The sequence below is a fragment of the Schistocerca serialis genome, chromosome 5, assembly GCF_023864345.2.
Source record: "Schistocerca serialis cubense isolate TAMUIC-IGC-003099 chromosome 5, iqSchSeri2.2, whole genome shotgun sequence".
Classification (NCBI taxonomy): Eukaryota; Metazoa; Arthropoda; class Insecta; order Orthoptera; family Acrididae; genus Schistocerca; species Schistocerca serialis.
The window spans coordinates 508961560-508981932 of NC_064642.1; the positions used below are offsets into that span (position 1 = coordinate 508961560).

General features: G+C 38.5%; 1 protein-coding gene across 1 annotated transcript in view; it reads left to right on the forward strand.

Moving 5' to 3' along the window:
• The window catches only part of LOC126482033 (dynein axonemal heavy chain 6-like), a 1073010-nt gene that overhangs the window by 447798 nt on the left and 604839 nt on the right, over positions 1-20373 (forward strand). The window contains exons 91-92 of the mRNA XM_050106005.1: positions 7822-8041; positions 8474-8685. Coding sequence (XP_049961962.1) covers positions 7822-8041; positions 8474-8685 — 432 coding nt within the window. The remainder of the gene's footprint in view (positions 1-7821; positions 8042-8473; positions 8686-20373) is intronic.

Sequence of the window (20373 nt, forward strand, 5' to 3'; positions counted from 1 at the left end):
TACATTCCAATCTGAGTTTAGGATTTCATTACTATTTACGTCTGGTTTCAGCAAACTTTCTGTCCCTAGTACTATATGAGCGTTGTGACCGTTTATTAATGAGAGCAGTTCTGGGACCATTCTGTAGACACTCCTGCAGTTTACTATTAGCACATTAATATTGTTATTCCCTGTTGCATTTTGCCTACTCCTACGTAGCTGCGTCTCAGGAGGCATCTTGTCGGGCCTAGGGATGGGATTCTCTAACCTAAAAAACCCCCATGTGCACTCCACACGTACTCCGCTACCCTTGTAGCTGCTTCCAGCGTGTAGTGCACGCCTGACCTATTCAGGGGGACCCTACATTTCTCCACCCGATAGCGGAGGTCGAGAAATTTGCACCCCAGATCTCCGCAGAATCGTCTGAGCCTCTGGTTTAAGCCTTCCACTCGGCTCCAAACCAGAGGACCGCGATCGGTTCTGGGAACGATACTACAAATAGTTAGCTCTGATTTCACCCCGTGAGTGAGACTTTACGCCTTCACCAATTCCGCCAACCGCCCGAATGAACTGAGGATGACCTCTGAACCCAGACGGCAGGAGTCATTGGTGCCGACATGAGCAACAATTTGCAGTCGGGTGCACCCAGTGCTCTCTATCGCCGCTGGTAGGGCCTCCTCCACATCTCGGATGAGACCCCCCGGCAAGCAGACGGAGTGAACACTGGCCTTCTTCCCTGACCTTCCCGCTATTTCCCTAAGGGGCTCCATCACCCGCCTAACGTTGGAGCTCCCAATAACTAATAAACCCCTCCCCCCATGTGCCTGCTCGGACCTTGCTGAAGGAGCAGCCACATGTCCACTCACAGGCAGAGCGGGCAATGCCACACGGCCAGCCTCCACATTGACCCTCCGCCTCGTGCGCCGCAAACGCCGCTGAACCCGCCACTCCCCTTGGGGAGAGGGTGGCCCAACCGCGCCCAGTACACGCGAAGATGTCTCGACAGCAGGGACAGTGGGTGAAGCATGTAACACCTGGGGTGTACCTTGCGACGCACCAGACTCCCCACTGCCGCTACACTCCGAGGCAGCAGCCTGAAGACGGCTGACCGCGGCCATCAACACGCTCAGCTGTTCGCGAACAGTGGCCAGCTCCTACTGCGTCCGTACACAGCAGTCACACATCCTATCCATCCTAAGGAATCAATTTACTGAAGAGAGTTAATCAACCTTTAACTAGACTGCTAATTCACTAAAGGCGGCTGTTTATTCACTAAACTGTGGTCGCTAGGCACTTCTTGTAGAAAACGGAGGATATTAGTGTTTAACGTCCCGTCGACAACGAGGTCATTAGAGACGGTTGTAGAAAACAATGAAAATAGCACTACCTGTCTCTGGACTGTATTGCAAACAAATACTAGCACTAGTGGCACTATGGTTGACTAAAGGGACTCTCTCTGACTGTGTTCAAAACAAACACAAAATCTATGGAACTATTAATAGCACTTGACAATTAAAGCTTCCTAAAAGCAAATACACACGGAAGAAGAAGTGACAAGTAAGAAAAATACAGTTAATACTTAAATTAAGGTAGCTCGCTGCACAGCAGACGTGAAGCAGTCGGCAGTTACGACGACACTGACTCTACTTCCGCCTCGACTGACCTCTGTGCCCAAACTCTTTGCCTTTACAAATGTCTGCTTGTGTCTGTGTATGTACGGATGGATATATGTGTGTGTGCTAGTGTATACCTGTCCTTTTTTCCCCTAAGGTAAGTCTTTCTGCTCCCGGGATTGGAATGACTCCTTACCCTCTCCCTTAAAACCCACATCCTTTCGTCATTCCCTCTCCTTCCCTCTTTCCTGATGAAGCAACCGTTGGTTGCGAAAGCTTGAATTTTGTGTGTATGTTTGTGTTTGTTTGTGTGTCTATCGACCTGCCAGCACTTTCGTTTGGTAAGTCATATCAGTGTGCGTGTATTTTTAACATTTCCTCCTATACCACTGGACCAATTTCAGCCAGATTTGGTACATATATATATATATATATATAAACAAAGATGATGTGACTTACCATACGAAAGCGCTGGCAGGTTGATAGAAACCCAAACAAACACATACATACACACAAAATTCTAGCTTTCGCAACCAATGGTTGCTTCGTCAGGAAAGAGGGAAGGAGAGCGAAAGACGAAAGGATGTGGGTTTTAAGGGAGAGGGTAAGGAGTCATTCCAATCCCGGGAGCAGAAAGACTTACCTTAGGGGGAAAAAAGGACAGGTATACACTCTCACACACACACGTATCCATCCGCACATACACAGACACAAGCAGACATTTATATATATAAACACACACACAAACACACAGTTTAAACATGATTGAGTTTGAACATGGTTGTCATGTTGATTGTGCATACATCATGATATGTTGTGTATTTTCAAATGCTGTGTTAAACAAAAAACATATTTTGCACTATAGCATCAGTCGTGATATAAGTTCATGCTTTGTATAATCGTAGCAGTAGTATCCTTGTTCAGACAATCACTCCCCCTAATGTCTGTAGATATCTACGTGGATAAAACTACATTTCTGAGAATTTTTGGAAGTTTATGAGCATCATGCATAACGTTATTTCATAGTAAAATTGTAGGAGTAACATCAGATTTGGCGAAAATGTTTCACCTTAACTGTAGTGTAGCTATTTACAAAGTTATCACAATATTTACACCTGTTTTACCACATTTTGATCAGTTTGTTCTAAGTAAGTGTTTGATAAGTATATTATCTTGCAGTGGAATTTGGTGTGATAAAATATTGTGTTTTATGCCAACTATGCCTGTCAGTTGGGTAAAATTTAGTTTCTTTTTTTTCAACAACAGTGCATATGGTTTCCATTCGTGATAAATTTTTCAGTTTCTGGAGTAAGTTTGTTAATCATTATAACTTTGAGACAAAATGAAAAAACAAGAAAGGAAAAAGATAACAAAAGTTCATGTTTCAGGTTCCATGTATCTCCAGAAGATCAGTAAGTTGTATCACATTTTTTCTCTTGGTGTAGCAAAAATCACATCGTTGGCTGTTAGTCACTTCAGTTCGTAAGGGGAAATTGTAATCCTTGTAGCATGAAAGATCAAGAAAAAGATCATCAGGATTGTTTACTTATGTGCTAAACATTATACCATGTAGTTCCACTCTCAGTGCTGTTCTCAAGCACAGTATTCATTGGTTGCCTTTTGTAAACTTCTGGAAATCACTGTCACTGCTATGAAGTCTAGGGAAGACTACTGACAGACATGTTTCAGAAATACCCAATGTATCTCACATAAACTTCGCTGTGAATGACATGTCAAGGCTCTGAATAGCAGAGGCAGGGACCAGGCAGATGACAACTACTGTACTGTAAGCTGACTCACTGTGCTATTGAGCTCGATCACAATCCTGACCTCTAGTGCCAACGGGGAAGTTCGATGAGCATAATTTTGTGTGTTTTTGCTCCTACATGGTTGCCTCTATCTCATGGTAAGTCACATACTCATCCTCTTTAATCATGTTGCACATAGCATTGATATTTTTTGGAACAAAAAACAGGATCAATCAACTTTCACGAAATTCGCCATTGACAGAACACAACCATGACTAAATTTTGCAAACCAGTTGTAAACAGTCTTTGCTGGAGTTGGCTGATTACCAAAAGCAGAGCAAAGTAATTTGAGGCATTGTTATTGTGTTAGACCATTTTCATAAATTATTAAAAAATTGTCCCAGAAAAACCTTCACATGAAATTTCCAGTTTTACACAACACTGGTTGTTTAAATGCTCACTGTCAACAAACTGCTTGTCTATGAAGGTGATTTGATAAGTCTGGTAAATTTTTATGAAATAATGGAACATGACCAAAAATCATATGTAATTGATATATATGATTAAAAATCATAACCCTCTCCAATACACTGTATAAATTCTGTGTAAATGAAGGAAATTAAATGTACAGTACAATGTTTATTCAATAATTTGTGGTAATGAATTTTATCAGTCCTTAAAATACCACAAATGTGTAACAGCAAGTAGAAACTCATCAAAAAACTGAAATTGATATCTCTGTACAGAGTAATTGACCCATTTTCTGACATGCTACAACCATAAGTTATACATAAAAACATATGTTTTTGAGAGATCTTTCCTTTGCGCTCACCCAGAAAAAAAGCAAAAGTTGTAGAACAAATGAATTAAACCAAAAACTGTAAATTACAGTGAAAGATGTTGAAATCTCACATATGGGTCTGTGCATGAACATACACACAAGTTTTCCTTCACCTGTAGTACTTATTTACACCAATGAATATGAAATAAAGTTAAGTCTACTGTGATTTCAGTGTTTCTCTGTTCCAGAAATTTGTTACATTTATAATAATCAGTGCTATCACAATGCATCAAATACTATTGAGGACTGCAACAAAGACAAACAAGCCATCACACAATTGTTCACTGAACATGTCCTGTCCTGTTAATTGTAGTGCGGTACACAGCAAATGGAGTAGCCTACACTGGCAGCAGTTGATAGAGGCACAATATGCCCCAGTTTCTGCCAACAGGCTCTGAGCAAAACTATTTTAAGTAAAATTAATGGATGATAGTCAAGGGCATACAAGGTATTAACTACATGAATTAAACCTAAGTGGTGGAAGCTGCGGTCACTCCATTTGCTATACACTGATGACATCAGCTGTACTTTGGAACAAACCATCAAATAAGCTTGCTGTTTATCACTCAATATGCTAAAAGCTACTATGTTAGCTTGTACATAACCATACCGTGCAACAAATGGATGCAGATGGAAAACAAACATCCGAGATGTTAGAAACATCCAAGATGATGGAATCCTGCTGTTTCCACTGTATTTCATAGTTTTCAATTTATGTCACGATGTAGACTATAAATTCTTGCTATTTTCAAGGTTAATATAAAATTAAAGAACCCTTAAAACCACATGTTTTAAGGTATAATTTGTGGAGGAAGTGTGTTGGGAAATGGCTCACTTGTCTCATATATCATTATCAGAAGTGACAGTCTTTTAAGTTACTAACACTACAGTGTTACTAATGGCACATCCCTCCCTTTTACCTAGGGCTATTATATGACATAAAATTTTGAAATTTCTTTCTTGTTAATTTAAGGATTTGTGATTTGATCGTCAGTGGATGTTACGAGTGTTAGTAAAATTGCTACCTAGTAGGAGAAGAATGAAATTCTTGCACCGACTTTCACTTACAGCGTCTGTGCCTGTTTGTACTTTATAATTCAGTACTTCAGTAATTTCAAAGGTTTTGTATGCCAAGGCCTGTAAATATATTATGTAGTGAGCTAAACAAAATGTGTTTGGTGGGCACAGAGTGGTGGCAGGGATTAGCACTAAGGGGAGGGGAAAGGATCTCATGCCGTGCTAAAAACACATTTTTCATGCAGAACAGCTCATGTACACTATTCTACCAAACACTATAAACTGCATAGTCTAGCAGTTGTTGGATTGTAATTCTGCAGTGAAGTAAATGTTACAAGCTGTGTTGGCAATGCCGATCATGGGTTACATCAGCAGTTTCTCTCTCATCTCCCCTCTCAGCAATAGCCTAAAGTATTGTCACTCATGGCTAAGTCTGGAGAATAGGGTGGATGAGGAACTAATTAAAAGCTCGATTCATGTACTTTTCAGTTGTTATTGGTGATGTGGGGGTTGGGGATGGTGTATTACCCTGATGAAAGATTATTATTTTGTGTGCCAATCTTGGTCTTTTTTGAGCCAATGCAAGTTTCATATCATCCAAAAATGAAAAATAATAGGGTCCAATTACGATTCTGAATTTTTCCAAGTAATCTGTGAGGACAATACCTTGGGAGTCCCAAAACGCAGTGGCCATCACCTTACCAGTTGACAAAATAGTCTTCAGTGTGCTTTCACCAGCTATTGAATTTTGTTTTGACTGCCATTTTGACTGTGGTGTACAATAACGGATCCAGGTTTCATAAGTCACAAATCGACACAAAATTTCTTGGAGATTCTGGTTAAATATCACCATACCATGTGCTGAAATGTTATGCCAGATGTGCTTTTGGTGATTTGTGAGCAATCATGGCATCAACTTCACACACAGCTTCTTCACAGCCAATTCTGGATGTAGGATATGCACTCAATAAGTTGAAATGCCTACAGTCTCAGCAATTTCATGAATTTTGGTCTTGCACTACTGCATCACAGATTCTGACAATAGATTCCTTTGTGTTGACCTGAACTGGATGGCTGGAGCACACTTCATCTTCAGCACAACCACATTTCAAATCATATTAACCCAAAAGTAAATGGTCTTCAAAGATGATACAGAGACCACATGAACTTCATTGAATTCTATTTTGATGCAGTCCATTCCTTCAAATGAAAATGTTTAATACTGACAGACAACTCTGTTCTCTCCATTTCAGTCACAGTCAAGTCACTGACCAATTCAGATGACTGTCAACAGTGAACTGTACACTGCACTTTGTGGAAATTCTTTACACAAGCTTACCACCCACAAAGGCACAACAAAAATGTTCCATTATTTCATAAAAATTTACCAGACTTATCAAATCACCTTCATAGACAAGCAGTTTGTTGACAGTGAGCATTTAAACAACCAGTGTTGTGTAAAACTGGAAATTTCATGTGAAGGTTTTTCCGGGACAATTTTTTAATAATTTATGAAAATGGTCTAACACAATAACAATGCCTCAAATTACTTTGCTCTGCTTTTGGTAATCAGCCAACTCCAGCAAAGACTGTTTACAACTGGTTTGCAAAACAAGCAATTTTAGTGCTTTTGTTTTTATGAGCACACTGCTGGCTACCTGAAAAGCTTTTCCTAATGGTCTTTTATAAAACACTTTTTTGACAATTTTAGCTTTGTAAATGATTTTTTAAATTAGTGTGGAGCAGAATACAAACCTTTTAATTGGTTGCCCACTAATATGAGGTGTGATATTAGATATCCCCAGAAATTGAATAATAAATAAATAAAATCCTACACTACTATCCACTTTGTTCTGTATAGGATATTAGTCTCTACATGATAGCAAGAAAAAAAAGGTTGATTCTGTGATTTAAATACTGACTGCACACTCAACTGGAGGACGTCTTTGAAAACTCCTTTTCTTCATTTCTGGTTTAGGTCCATGTATCACTCTAATTTGAAGCAATCTGGTTTCCTGTTATGTTATTGTTATAAACATATTTTTTCATTGAGTAGTGTTTTTTGAATTTTATTAGTGATTCAAAACTGAAGCTTGCAAAGAGTGCCACTTTCCTAGCTCTTAATTTTGTCTTTATTGGTATGATTTCCTGTTACATTCTGTTGGAATAATAATTTCGATGGCATATGACAATAACAAGCTTTTATCTTTCTAAGAACTAAGTGTTCACATATGGCAGCCTCCTACTAATAAGCTGATGGCCCTGTGATTCCTTGTAAGTCTATTAGTGAGACCAGAATATAAGAGAGTAAAATTATCATTTTTAAATGAGGTTTGATATTTCAACCTCCAGTATTATTAGTATTTCACACTGCACTGCTAAACAAACTCTTCATGTTTACCTTCCCCACTTGTTTGACATAAAAGAATTCACATTTACCTTTCCCACTTGTTTGACACAAAAGAGTAATACCAAAAGCTATGAAATATTAATAAACATCCAGTTTCACTTTTGCACATGATGATCATATTTATTTTCACTTTTCTAGCTACCATTTTTACATTTTACTTGATTTTGACTGTGTCGAGTTATATAAATTTACAATATATTACTTTTCAGGCAGATATCAGCAAAGCTACTATGCTTTGTGGGCTGATGGAGAGTCTAATTATGTCACCTGGAAGTATTGATAAAACGTCTGATGCTTCTCGAATAAAAAATTTCCTCTGCCAGGCCTATGTGTTTTCATATCTTTGGTCCCTTGGTGGCAACCTCACTGATGCATCCCAAGAAAAATTTGAAATCTTCGTGAAGGAGCAGTTTGATGACCATCCAGATGCACGGTACAATATTTCCTATATTCCAAACTTCAGAACATGAGTAGTTTTATGCTTTTATATATGTGTGGATTCAAAAGAACAAAAGTTCTCATCTATTATTATGCAAGATCAGTGAGTGTAATAGAAAACACCTTGTAGTTGAAAAATACATTAGTGGACCACCCGTAGCAAATGCTCCTTTGTTTTGAACACAGGTGAATGGTATGTAATAATCGTTTGTAACTTCATTGAGACTTATTATTATTATTATTATTATTATTATTATTTCCTTCTTTAATTTAAATTAAATTTAGTCATGAGATAGAAATACTGTTTTATTATGAAATATATTATCTGCTGTTTCTTAATATGATATAAGATCTATATTCTTTCTAGATACTATTGTGGTATTTTGTTAATTTCATTCTATAATCCTTAATTGATTCCCAATTACAGTTTGCCAGCTGCGGATGATCTGTGGAGTGTGTATGTAAACATTCCACAAAAAAGAATGAGCCTTTGGAGCAGCATAGTGCCGGCTTTTCAATTTGATCGGGAAATGCCTTTTTTTGAAATGTTAGTACCAACTACTGATACTGTCCGTTTTGGTTATGTAACTGAGAGGTTACTTTCTGTCAAGAGGCATGTCTTACTCACAGGAGACACAGGTACTAATTTGTTATGTAATCTTTAAAATATAGAAGAACACTTTAGTTCTTTCCTCTTGTGCTAATTGCTTATTGATCTCCGTTAAGTAACATATGATAACATTCACTATCGGAACATTAGGCAGAATTTCTGTTTACTAGATCATTAGACATAAGCAGACAAAATGGTTACATCAAGCCAATCATTTAGGAACCACAAGCTCCTCCATCCTCAAAACTATATGAAAGATTTATAGATGAAAGTACAAATCGGAACTGAAGTAAGAAAGGTGAACAAAAGGAAGGATTAATTACCAGAAACAAGATACACCGAGAGAAAAATGCTCCTAACAAACTGGATAAACATCAAAAATTAAACACATAGATTATAAAAGGTAGAACAAAGGGGATAATAAATCAGTCTAAAATAAGGGCAAATGTGGGAGAAGTAAAATAGATGTAGACAACTACATGATAGTTACAAGTTGAGGTGATTTGATGAAAGAAAATCAGTACACATAATGTGTTGCCCTCATCCAGATGCAATATCTTCTATTTGATGCCACTTCAGCTGATGTGTCGGCAGCTGGGCCGACACCTTGTAGTTCGAGATGGCTGAAAATGCACGCTAGACTAACGCAGACGGGCGTGAAGTACTGGAACAGGCTACGTAATTAATGCTATGAAGAAAAGTACGTAGCTGGATTAATACTTATCTTTAATCAATCATTGTGTTACATCGCTCTTGACTATACACAGGAGACTTTAATTACCATCACTGTAAGGCTAATGGCGCCTTGCTAGTTCGTAGCCATTAACTTAGCTGAAGGCTATTCTGTCTCTCGGCTAATGAGAGAGAAAGGCTTCGTACATCTAGTCGCTAGCTAGGTCGTCTGTACAACTGGGGCGAGTGCTCTATCGTATCACGAGACCTGCCTTGTGGTGGCGCTAGGTCTGCGATCACACAGTGGCGACACGCGGGTCCGACATGTACTAAATGGACCGCGGCCGATTTAAGCTACCACCTAGCAAGTGTGGTGACACCACATCAGCAGCTTGCATTCAGTTTTTATGCATCTATGTTCCAGCAGCTTCTAACTTGGGCCCCTTAGGCAATCAAACACAGAATCTCCATGTTAGTAACCATCAACACTAGCCATTAGCCTATGCATATGGAGTACATGCAGTGCAGTAAGTCCCAGCTGAGAAATTATGAAGGACGTGGTCAGTAGGATATCAAGGAAATCCTGCTCAATAGCATGTGATAAAAACAAAACAAGAAATGTTCCTATCATAGCACAAAAAGAGGTGAATACATCCTGGGCAGATTAGGAATTTAAACAAAGGGAACTAGCTTCAAGAAAGATAAATATGTACCAATGGATAGCTATTTTCTCTCTTCCTAACTACTTACCAATGAGCATGAAAAACTGATTAACCCATGGCAAGGAAGGAGGATATAGATCTGTTTTCAGATGACTGCAGATTCAAGAAATTTTCGGGAGTAAGTAGTGGACTATGTGTGTGTGGTATAGCATTGTTACTGAGTGACATTTTGATAACATACCAACTGAGAGAGAAAGGTGCACAGATTTTAAACTGTTTAAATCTTTTATGAAATGCTGAGCAATCTACGTATTATGCCATATTTTGTTGCAGTACCTTCTCATGATCTTAAAGCAATGATGTTGATGTAATACTGCAGAAGGATGTTAAATGTCATCATTAAAAAAGAAATTTACAAATCCTAAGCAGTGGTCTTTATCAGTGGCATGTGGAGAGCAACAGTCTCAGTTAAAAGGAAATGAAAGTATGGAATTGGATGGGACAGTAAATTTGAAGGCACAATATAGTCTCCTTTCAGTTATTTGCATCATTATCTGTAGTCAAAGTTATTTGTGCAGTGTTACCACAAAACTACATATTGGCTCAGGAAGAGGAAATAGTAGTATAGATATTGATATTTTTATGTCTTAAGCAGAATGTGCTGTTATCCATATTTCTGCACTAAGGACCAATGATTTGTGCCTGCACACACTGTTTTGTCGATGGCAAATAGCTCTCCTGGAATTTTCCTCAATTAGTCACTATAATCACTGCAAGACAATATGAGGTACTCCATTGAAATGCTTGCCTGCATTACTCAAGTGATACCTAAACCCTAACCAGCTTCTCTTCTGATTTTCTGCTTTCCATGGTTTTCTGTTTACAAACATACATTACAGTAGGAACAAAATTTCTAGAAATTCTGCAGGCCCATACATTTTCAAGCAGCACCAGGAACTCCACAGAAAATACTAGGTCATTCAATAAGTAGTGCTACACTTTTTCTCACAACATAATGATTTTATTTGTAATTTAAATGTACCATATTGGTTTCCAAATCTTTGGCTATAAAACTTTTTTTCAGTGTAATTTCCACTCATCTCTATGGCCTTATACCACATTAATGTGAGAGCCTGTATGCCATCATGCTACCACTGTACCAATCTGTGTCTCAGCCAATTTCATGTTAATCACATTGCTGTAGTGCTGCCTATGAAATCCATGCTTCTGTGGACCAAAGTGATGGAAGTCAGAATGTGTGAGGTCCAGGCTGTAGGTGGATGAGGAAGAACAGTCCACTGAAGTTTTGTGATCTCCTCTTGGATGCACAGACTAGGATGTGACATTGCATGATCATGGAGAAGGAGCACACCATTTTTATTTTTGTGACCGTATACAAGCGGTAATTATTTCTTCAGTTTCCTAAGAATTTCAGAACATGCAATGGAACTGACCATTTGACCATGAGAGAAAAAAAATAACCTCTTCTGAGTCCCAAAAGCTTATCACACAGATTAACCCCTTCATCTTGGATGATTGTAGTCATGATCTGATCAGCTGATGATACTATTCTGAACTTATTTGAAAGAGATGTGGGTGCCACTCTGTGGATTTATTTAATAAGGAATCATCAATGTCAGCCTTGTAACAAACAAGCAGTTTTGCATAGATGTTACCTCTTTCCTGTTTAAGCTCCTTAGTTAGGCTTAAGAAATCCAGTGGACACAAACCTTTGAATATATTAACTTATGGAGATCTATGTCAGTGCTACCAACAGAGATGTCAAGTTGAGCATTGGGCTGCTTGATTGTTATTCATCTGTGTGTAAGCACTAGCAATAGAGATGTCAAGTTGAACATTGAGTTGCTTGATTGTTATTCATCTGTGTCTAAGCACTAGCAACAGACATGCCAAGTTGAACATTGGGTTGCTTGATTGCTGTTCATCCATCACCTCAAATAAGTGTGTCTACATGTTGCAACATTGCAATCATCACTGCTGTGTACAGTCCGACTGCACACAGGTGATGAAAATTGATTTCCTTCTCCTTTTCCTGTTGATGACAGATGTTGCCTAGCAAGTTATTTTGCTTTTATCCATTATCAGTGCACAAAGATATTCTGTAAATGCCTGTAAAGATTTGTGAAATTCAATAGCTGCTTTGTGCTTGGAACACACCTCAGTTACAGATGCCAGTTTGAAGACTGGTTATAGTGCTGCCATCAACAGAAGTTACTGAAAATATGTGAGATGACACAGAAATGTTTAAGGCTGTTGCAAGCAAAACTACAATTTTATTGAACCAAACTTGGCTCAGAAAAAATGTGTTGCATTACTTATTGAACACTTCTCATACTCTAGTGGTTGGGGAGAGAGACAGTGTGATGTATTGGGGCTGAAGAAATTATCATTTATCTGCACCAGAAATTATATGCCCATAAAAATGCACAGGTGTGGGTGCATGTGTGTTGAGAAACTTTGGCAGCTCTGGGACTTTAATCTAGTGTTAATTACTCTTAGTTTTGGTATGTAGCTTGATATTTACCTTGTCTCACCAAAGACATACAACAATGCTGGCATCGATGCAGTGGTTTTTCTCTCTTCATGTTGACTCCATCTCTGAAAAGGTCGATTTAAAAATCCAAGTCCTTGTCGCATCAGGAAGTGGAGAATAGGATATAGCTAGGCAGGGGAATTGAAACTTGCAACTTCCCATATTCATCATCATCATCATCATCTTGGTCACTTTCCAGCCTCTGGCCGGGTCTGTATGGAACATAGGCCTCTCCATCGTCTTCTGTCTTGCCACATCTTTCCATCTTCACCTTGATCCAGTCTTCTCCTTTCTTCTGGATGCATTCCTCTACTCCTTTCAGCCATCTGTCTCTTGGTCTTCCTCTTGGTCTCTTTCCTTCCAGTTTTATCTCGTGTATCCTCTTGGGTATCCTCTTCTCCTCCATTCTCCTAACGTGTCCGTACCATCTCAGCCTTGATTTCTCTATCTCCTCCTGTAATGGTTCCACCTTCATTAACTCTCTGATCCTCTCATTTCTTAACCTGTCTGTCTTTGTCACTCCAATACTGTTTCTCAAGAATTTCATCTCACTAGCTTGTAATTTGCTTTTCTCTCTTCCTTTCATAACGTCGGTTTCTGATGCATATGTGAGGATCAGGAAATAGTATGACTGGTATATGCCTTTTTACTGATTTGGGGTACATCCTTGCTCCATATCAGGCTTCTGACAGTCTTCCAAAATGCTTCTACTTTTCTCCCCAGCTCATTTATTTCTCTGTCGCTTTTTCATCTTCCTGTATCAGGCTTCCTAGGTACTTGAAACTCTCCACTGTCTTCAATCATTCCCCACCAACTGTTATTCCCATTGTTCCTCTCTCCTTCTTTCTTGTTGTGATAATCCTCTCATTCTTACTTATACTAAATTTCATCCCGTATTCTTGTACTGTTTATTCTCATATGTCCAACTGCTCTTGTACTTCCTCCTCCTTATTCCCCAAAAGGATCAGATCATCTGCAAACACCATAGCTTTCATCTTCCTTTCACCATATTACAACTTAGAATTAACACCATATTGGGTGAGTGCAATTATATATGTGTTTAGCACACCAGCTCAAAGGAGTGAAGGACATTGAGATTGATGGAAAAAAACAAATCAGGTACTTAAAATAATTGATAGTTTTGTTTTCAATTTTCTGTCAGCATAGATATAGTCATACCTCCCTATGATATCTTTGTCACATGGCGACAGCATGGATATTTATTTATTGTACAGGCCATTTAAAGAACTTACACAACTCCTCCCACCCCGCACTGTATACTGGTTTCATCCATTTCACTGGATGTCAGTATAAAGTGGTGGTGCCATTACACTATTTGCATCTGTTTTTACTTTAAACTCTTGGCCTGTCAGGGTACTGAGACCTTTATCACCAAGTTTTCCTCATTTACTCCCAGACTGTGTCATTACATAACATATATATCTAATTTTCTTTAATTTACACTTTACAAATTATTACTACTACTATTTACAAAATTTTTATAAGGGTTACATTGACAGGCGTATTTGAATTCAGAGACTGTAGTCTGATTATTGGTATCTGCTATTGCGGCATTGTCCAGTGAACACACATCATGTGACGTATGCTGCACAAGCACCTGAGTTTGTTAAAGCTGTCGTTAAGTTTAGCTGTCCATGAGTGTGCTACAATTTCACTTTTTTACCCAAAGTCAATAAAAGTATTCATCCCATTGCTACAACATGATGTGCTGAGATTGTGTGTAGTGGAACCATTGATGCTGTGGTGAGGAAGTTCATCATTTACAGTCCAGGCATTTGTTCCTTCAATAATCCACATTTTTCAGTGGTTGGACAAGGCTCCCAAAGACACATGAATGGGTTCAAGGTAAGTTCCAATGCTTTTAATGTTTTACGTACCCTCTCTGTGGTAGAATGTCTTGTCAATACCCAAGAACACTGAGGATAAAAATATTTGTTACTCCCCATCAGTGGCACACATTTTTTAATGGAATAATCCCAAAGTTATGGGTTTCAAACCTTCACAATATGTTTGTAGCACATTTACAGTTATTGGTTCATACATGCAGTCCTATAAAACATATTCAGCTTTACATTGCATCGTGGTTTTTACATTTCATCGTTCCTACAATAACCTAAGTATTTACATTTTAAAATACACTGACATGCCTGGTTTGCATATTTCTTAGTCTGTACATATACATTTTCTTATGGTGTTTGCTTTTTTTTCACATAAATATTGTACAAAAATTTACATGAACACTATGCATGAATTATACACTGAATACAGTTAATATTATATACATTCTTGTGATTTTCTGTCACGTAATATCTTTCAGTTTTTACATTATCATTTTTATCACATTTTGCTCTTGGGCATTACCCTTTTGAATGTTCATTTGTCAACAGTCTGATATTCAGTGTCATCTTACTTGAACATTAGACAGGTTGTCATTTTTTTCAGTCTCATTTTCCAGTATTGACAAAATACTTCTATGCAACATCACATGATATGCGTCAATTTTGTGTTCGTACACTACACCTGACTCAAGTATCCATTATTACAAATAAAATAAAATAAATTTCATGTGACTAGGGCCTCCTGTCAAGAAGACCATTCACCGGGTGCAAGTCTTTTGATTTGGCAACACTGAAGCGACTTGCACGTCAGTGGGGATGAAATGATGATGATTAGGGCAATACAACACCCAGTCTCAGAGCGGAGAAAATCTCCGACCCAGCTGTCACGCTGACCACTCAGCTACCTGGGGTGGACATTGTTACAGATGTGGAGGAAGGAGAGCTTCATAACTTGAAATTGCAAGAAGCCTAAATAACTTCACTTATCTATGCCTCTGACAAGTTCATTAGGTTGTATCTACTCATCTAAAGGAGATGTTAAGGGCAGGAGAAGCATTCATTTTTGTTCTACCACTGCAATCCTTTGTTCATCATGAACTATTGAGTACATCATTTCATGACTCTCTACTCATGTTAATCCACTGTTTACAATCTACTGGTACATTCTCACAGTACAGTATTGTCTTGTACAAGCGCCATCATCAACTGTAAACAGTGTACTTCAGTCTCAGTGACTTATAATTCCTTTTGCTACATGCTATCATTCTTATCTATTCCGTTGTGCATGAGTATGTATCAGCAAGAACTGTGCCAATGAACAAGTGTAAAACAACGTTGACAGTATGTCATCTCCCATGTACACTTAGTTTAGTGCATAAATTCATGTAAATCTTTGTGTGGGTAGAGCCCTGTATCCTCACCACTGTTTAAGTATGCTAACTTATAGGCTCCTGTGTGAGGAATTTTTGGTATAACAAATGGCCCTGTGTACAGCAGTGACCACTTGTGATTCAACTTGCCATACTTTCTTGAATTTGGATGGGTCCTAAGGAGTACTTGTTGTCCTTTAATGTTGTCAAAATCAGTTTTGCATTACTTGGTACATAACCAGGGGTGGTTATTCTGTAGAAAATGCAATAGAGCATCACTATTGAAAAGCTGCTGTGCTATAAATTTTCTGAAGAAAGATACTAATCCAAGCTATTATAATGAATTCTACTCTGCTTTTGTAAATGATGAAAGTCTATGTGAATGCAGCTTGCCGCTAACTTGGTGTAATGTTTTGTCTGTACAGAAGTGTATCTGTCGCCTTTATCGCTCTTTCCCTCTCACACATAAATCGGTACAATAAAGTCAGGGCTTCGTGTTTTCTAGTTAGGCTGATCCGTGAAAAGACAGAGAAACAATTATGCTAATGGAGGATTTTCTCACTCTCTCTCTCTCTCTCTCTCTCTCTCTCTCTCTCTCTCTCTCTCTCTCTCTCTGTCCTTTATCTGTGTACAGTTTAAATATATTATTTATGTGAAATCAGCCTAGTAGAATCTCTGGTGGAGCCCTTCGTCTTAATATTCAGCGGCTGGCTTGCTAGAAAAGATCTTTACATTTGTTATTATTATTAAGCGCTGCATTCAGTTGGGAAAATCGATCGTTTGAACAATTCGTTCAGTTTACGACAGATCTAAAATTTCAGATGTGGACGAAGCCTTTTTGGACGATTTCAAAAAAACTCAGAGATTGCAGGCTCTCTTCGTCACAGCTGAAACTTCCCAATTAATTACAGGGCCCAGACAATCATCAATGGTTCAGACAGAGAACTCATTCGTCATTCACTCTAAAAAAAAATGGTCACAAACCTTATTTCTGAGGAAAATTGTATATTGAATCCATTTCCGTACATGTTCCGTTTTCTGTTGGTTCCAAGTCTCATGTAATTTTCTTTTACAGGTTTTTCTTTCTCTTTATCTATCACGCTAGTGGCACAAACTTTCCTAGCTCGCTTTAGCGTGAAGAAGAGTAAATAAATCTCCTTTAGCAATCCGACAATTTTCCAACCGATACTTCCGAAGCTGTTCCTCTCTCTCTCTATAATAACCATGGAGCATACATTTCCGTACCTCTGTTGTTCCAAAGAATAAATGTACTAGAAAAATACCTTGGCGTCGACGAACTGTTGGCGCATATATTACTAGAAAATCTGATCAGATACTTTTCAAACGTAAATACATGTGGATGATTTGGTTAACCATTATTAATTATTGCGTGGTAGAGGGTAATTTTCCGTGGGGAGATTACAATGCCCCTCGCAGCGGGCGAACTTTGTGAGCTCAATTTTGATTCACCGAACACACTTCGCAAGCTATCTATTAGCGTGGATAACCCGGAAGTGATGATTGTCAGTCCTCCGACTGAAAAAGAATATTATATTTGAGACAGACGAAGAAAAGAAATGTTGAAGACAGAAGAAATGAAGAGACCGGTACCGCGGCTGTATTGCTTTTACGTGCATCTAGGTGTTATATTTGCTGTGCACAACCAAGGAAGATGATCTTTCATGAACTGATGTCAGGGTCCACCCATTCGGGAACTTTCTTAAGCAGGGAAACCTTGGAAAACCTCTTAAGCCTAGACCCCCAGCCTACGGTACATAGAAGATAGGAAAGCCTATAGAAGAAAAAAAAATATAATTTTGAAATAGATCTCTAAAGGAAAGACAGGGATCAATTTGTATCACGATTTGGAGAAGAGTGGTTTGTGCCTCTAGCAAAAAAAACGTTTTACAATAAATAACGTGAATTCTCGTTTTACAATCTTGCTCCTGGTACAATATCTTGCGGTGCTAAACTCCCCCGGGTCTTGCATGTCCCCGACGTCCACATTTGTAGTCGGTCTTCTACGCGGCCCCCTCTGTAGTTGATCTTCTACGCGGCCCACAATGGGAAGAGTAGAAGGAACAGGGATACTCGAATTCACATGCAACATTCATTCCAAAAGAATTAGCAATGACCAAAAGGAAAACTCTTCCTGTAAGAGAACTGATTAGGTTGCACCGTCCAAGATTCTCCTTTTTGAAAGCAAAATCCTTATGGCTTCATGGATCCTTTTTGTTACGATGTACTTCAAGGAATTCAACCATTAACTAATGATGTTGCCAAAAGCATCATCCGATTTACTCCCTTTTGAATACTCCTTTTGACTTTGCCTCCCCACTTGTGCTTATAAGTCCAAAAGTTCTAACACATTTTCTATCACTGATTTGTTCTTCGTAATTTAAAGGATTCATGTAACTTACTATAGATTTTGAATTCAAATCATCGAATAATGGAAAGTGTAGTTCATTTTATACCAAGACATCATCCATATTTCCTTGATAAGTCATATAATTTAGCTATACTCAAAACTTTTTATTCTAAATACATATATTTCTTCACTTGATTGCTGAAATGTAAAAGTTATTAGCATTGAGGAATGCGGATTCGCTTCTTTCAATTACTCTCTGATTCATATGGTGTTCATCCATGCTCATATATGGAAATGGATTTTTCACACAAAATTCCCAAATGAACACGAACCATTAAATTACTATTGAATCTATGAATATTACTTTCTTTAATCATTCATTAATAAATTAAAAACTCTTAACTTCTAATTATAACACCTATTCCTTTTAGAGTTCAACATGAATCAGTTTATCCTCGCGTTTGGTGCGAGTCTCTTACAAAGCATATCTGTATCGTCTATATCGATTTTAATTCTCGCGTCAACTGTTTTGCGTGGGAAATTATCTTTGCGGCGTTAACCGTCACTCACGATTCACTACCACAACACATCCCTTCACACGTTTACACATGTAAGCGTTCACATGAGATTATATATGAATATTCACTCGGAACCTCTTTTGATTATTCCGCGTCATTTGCGGGAAACATTTCATTCTTCTTGAAGGTCAGTTAGATCCTTAATCATTCTTGATGACATTACCAATGCTAAAGTTCTGTGTTCACCCAAACCACAGGTGAAGCCTATCTCCACTATCTTCTTTACAACACTCGATAATAATAGTTAGTCACTATTTCTATACTCTATGTCACTGATTAACTATTTCAATTTAAAGGTTTCTATCACTACACACACAGTTTATTGTTATGTTTTTTACGAGCGTTCATTTTGCTTTTGGCACGACCAACAATGGGGAGCAGTATGGGCTTGTAGAGGGTTCGATCAAACCCCATTTCAACATGCGATCTATTTCTTTTTGAACTTGAGCCTTTAACCTCCAGGGAACAGGATAGAAAGTTCTACAATACGTTTCGTGTGGCTTAACGTAGAGATGGCATATGTATCCCTTAATAACTCCTGGCCTTTCGTCAAACACGTTTTCATACACTAATAATAATTCTTTGAGCTGCTTCTTCTGCTCTTCAATAATGCAGTCGGATTCATTTAACTTCTCATACACTAATTGACCGAAGTCTCCTTTGACTTGGAACTCATTATTTACGTGCTGTTTAGAATTTTGTGCAGTCCTGATTACTTGCACACTGATCCCACTATTATATTTTCTGGTAAGGCTTTTCTTTTTCAACAAGTCCAACTCAATTTCTTGTTTATTTACATTTAACCAAATTTTTCCTGTTTTAAAATGTATTCTGCATCCGTATTGACGTAGGCGGTTGACTCCTATAATGCAGTCTACCACCAAATTTTTTACAACAAGGAATGTGCTTAATATTGCTACATTTCCGACTTCTACACTAAGTAGTGACTGCACTTTTACATTAGCCGATCTAGCCCCAACGGCGCCTATTATTCTGCAATTTTGAACTGGAAAAATTGGTACTCGTCTTATATTTCTGATCTTGTTGAATAGAGCCTCCGAAATAACATTCGTGGTTGCAGCTGTGTCCAAAACCGCCACTATAGGTACAGTCTCCAAAATGACTTGCACTTCGGCTACTGCCACCTGTTCCTTATCCTCATCTTGGAGTTCTAAGTCCTCGGTCAATTCATCTGCCAGTAATCGTCCATCATTATACGTTAGCATGGGTACACATATCCTGTTGCCCCTCAACCAATTGTTGACCGCTCCTCCGGGGCACGAGTGGGTCCTTACAAGTTTGTTGGATTTTGATTCGCCTGGTGGTTGACATCGTCCGTCACTTCAGTAATTACCGGTTGATTCGTAGATGTCCGTCCCCACTGATGTTGGTTATTTGAATCTATTCCCCCCGGTTGATTCCACTTTCTATTACTGTTATTGTTCCAGGCTTGCAGTCTGAAATTCCTTTCGTTCCCCCATACGGGATTGTATCGTTTCCCATTCCTGTTGTTCCTTGGATAGCCCCTCGCAAGACTATTGCTGGTTTTATTATTGAGATTTTGAGGGGTTTCTCCACTATTTATCGATCTCTGTGCGTTCCCTTGCCTACCATTTGGCGGAGGTTCTATCTCCCTATATTGGAATCTGTTGTT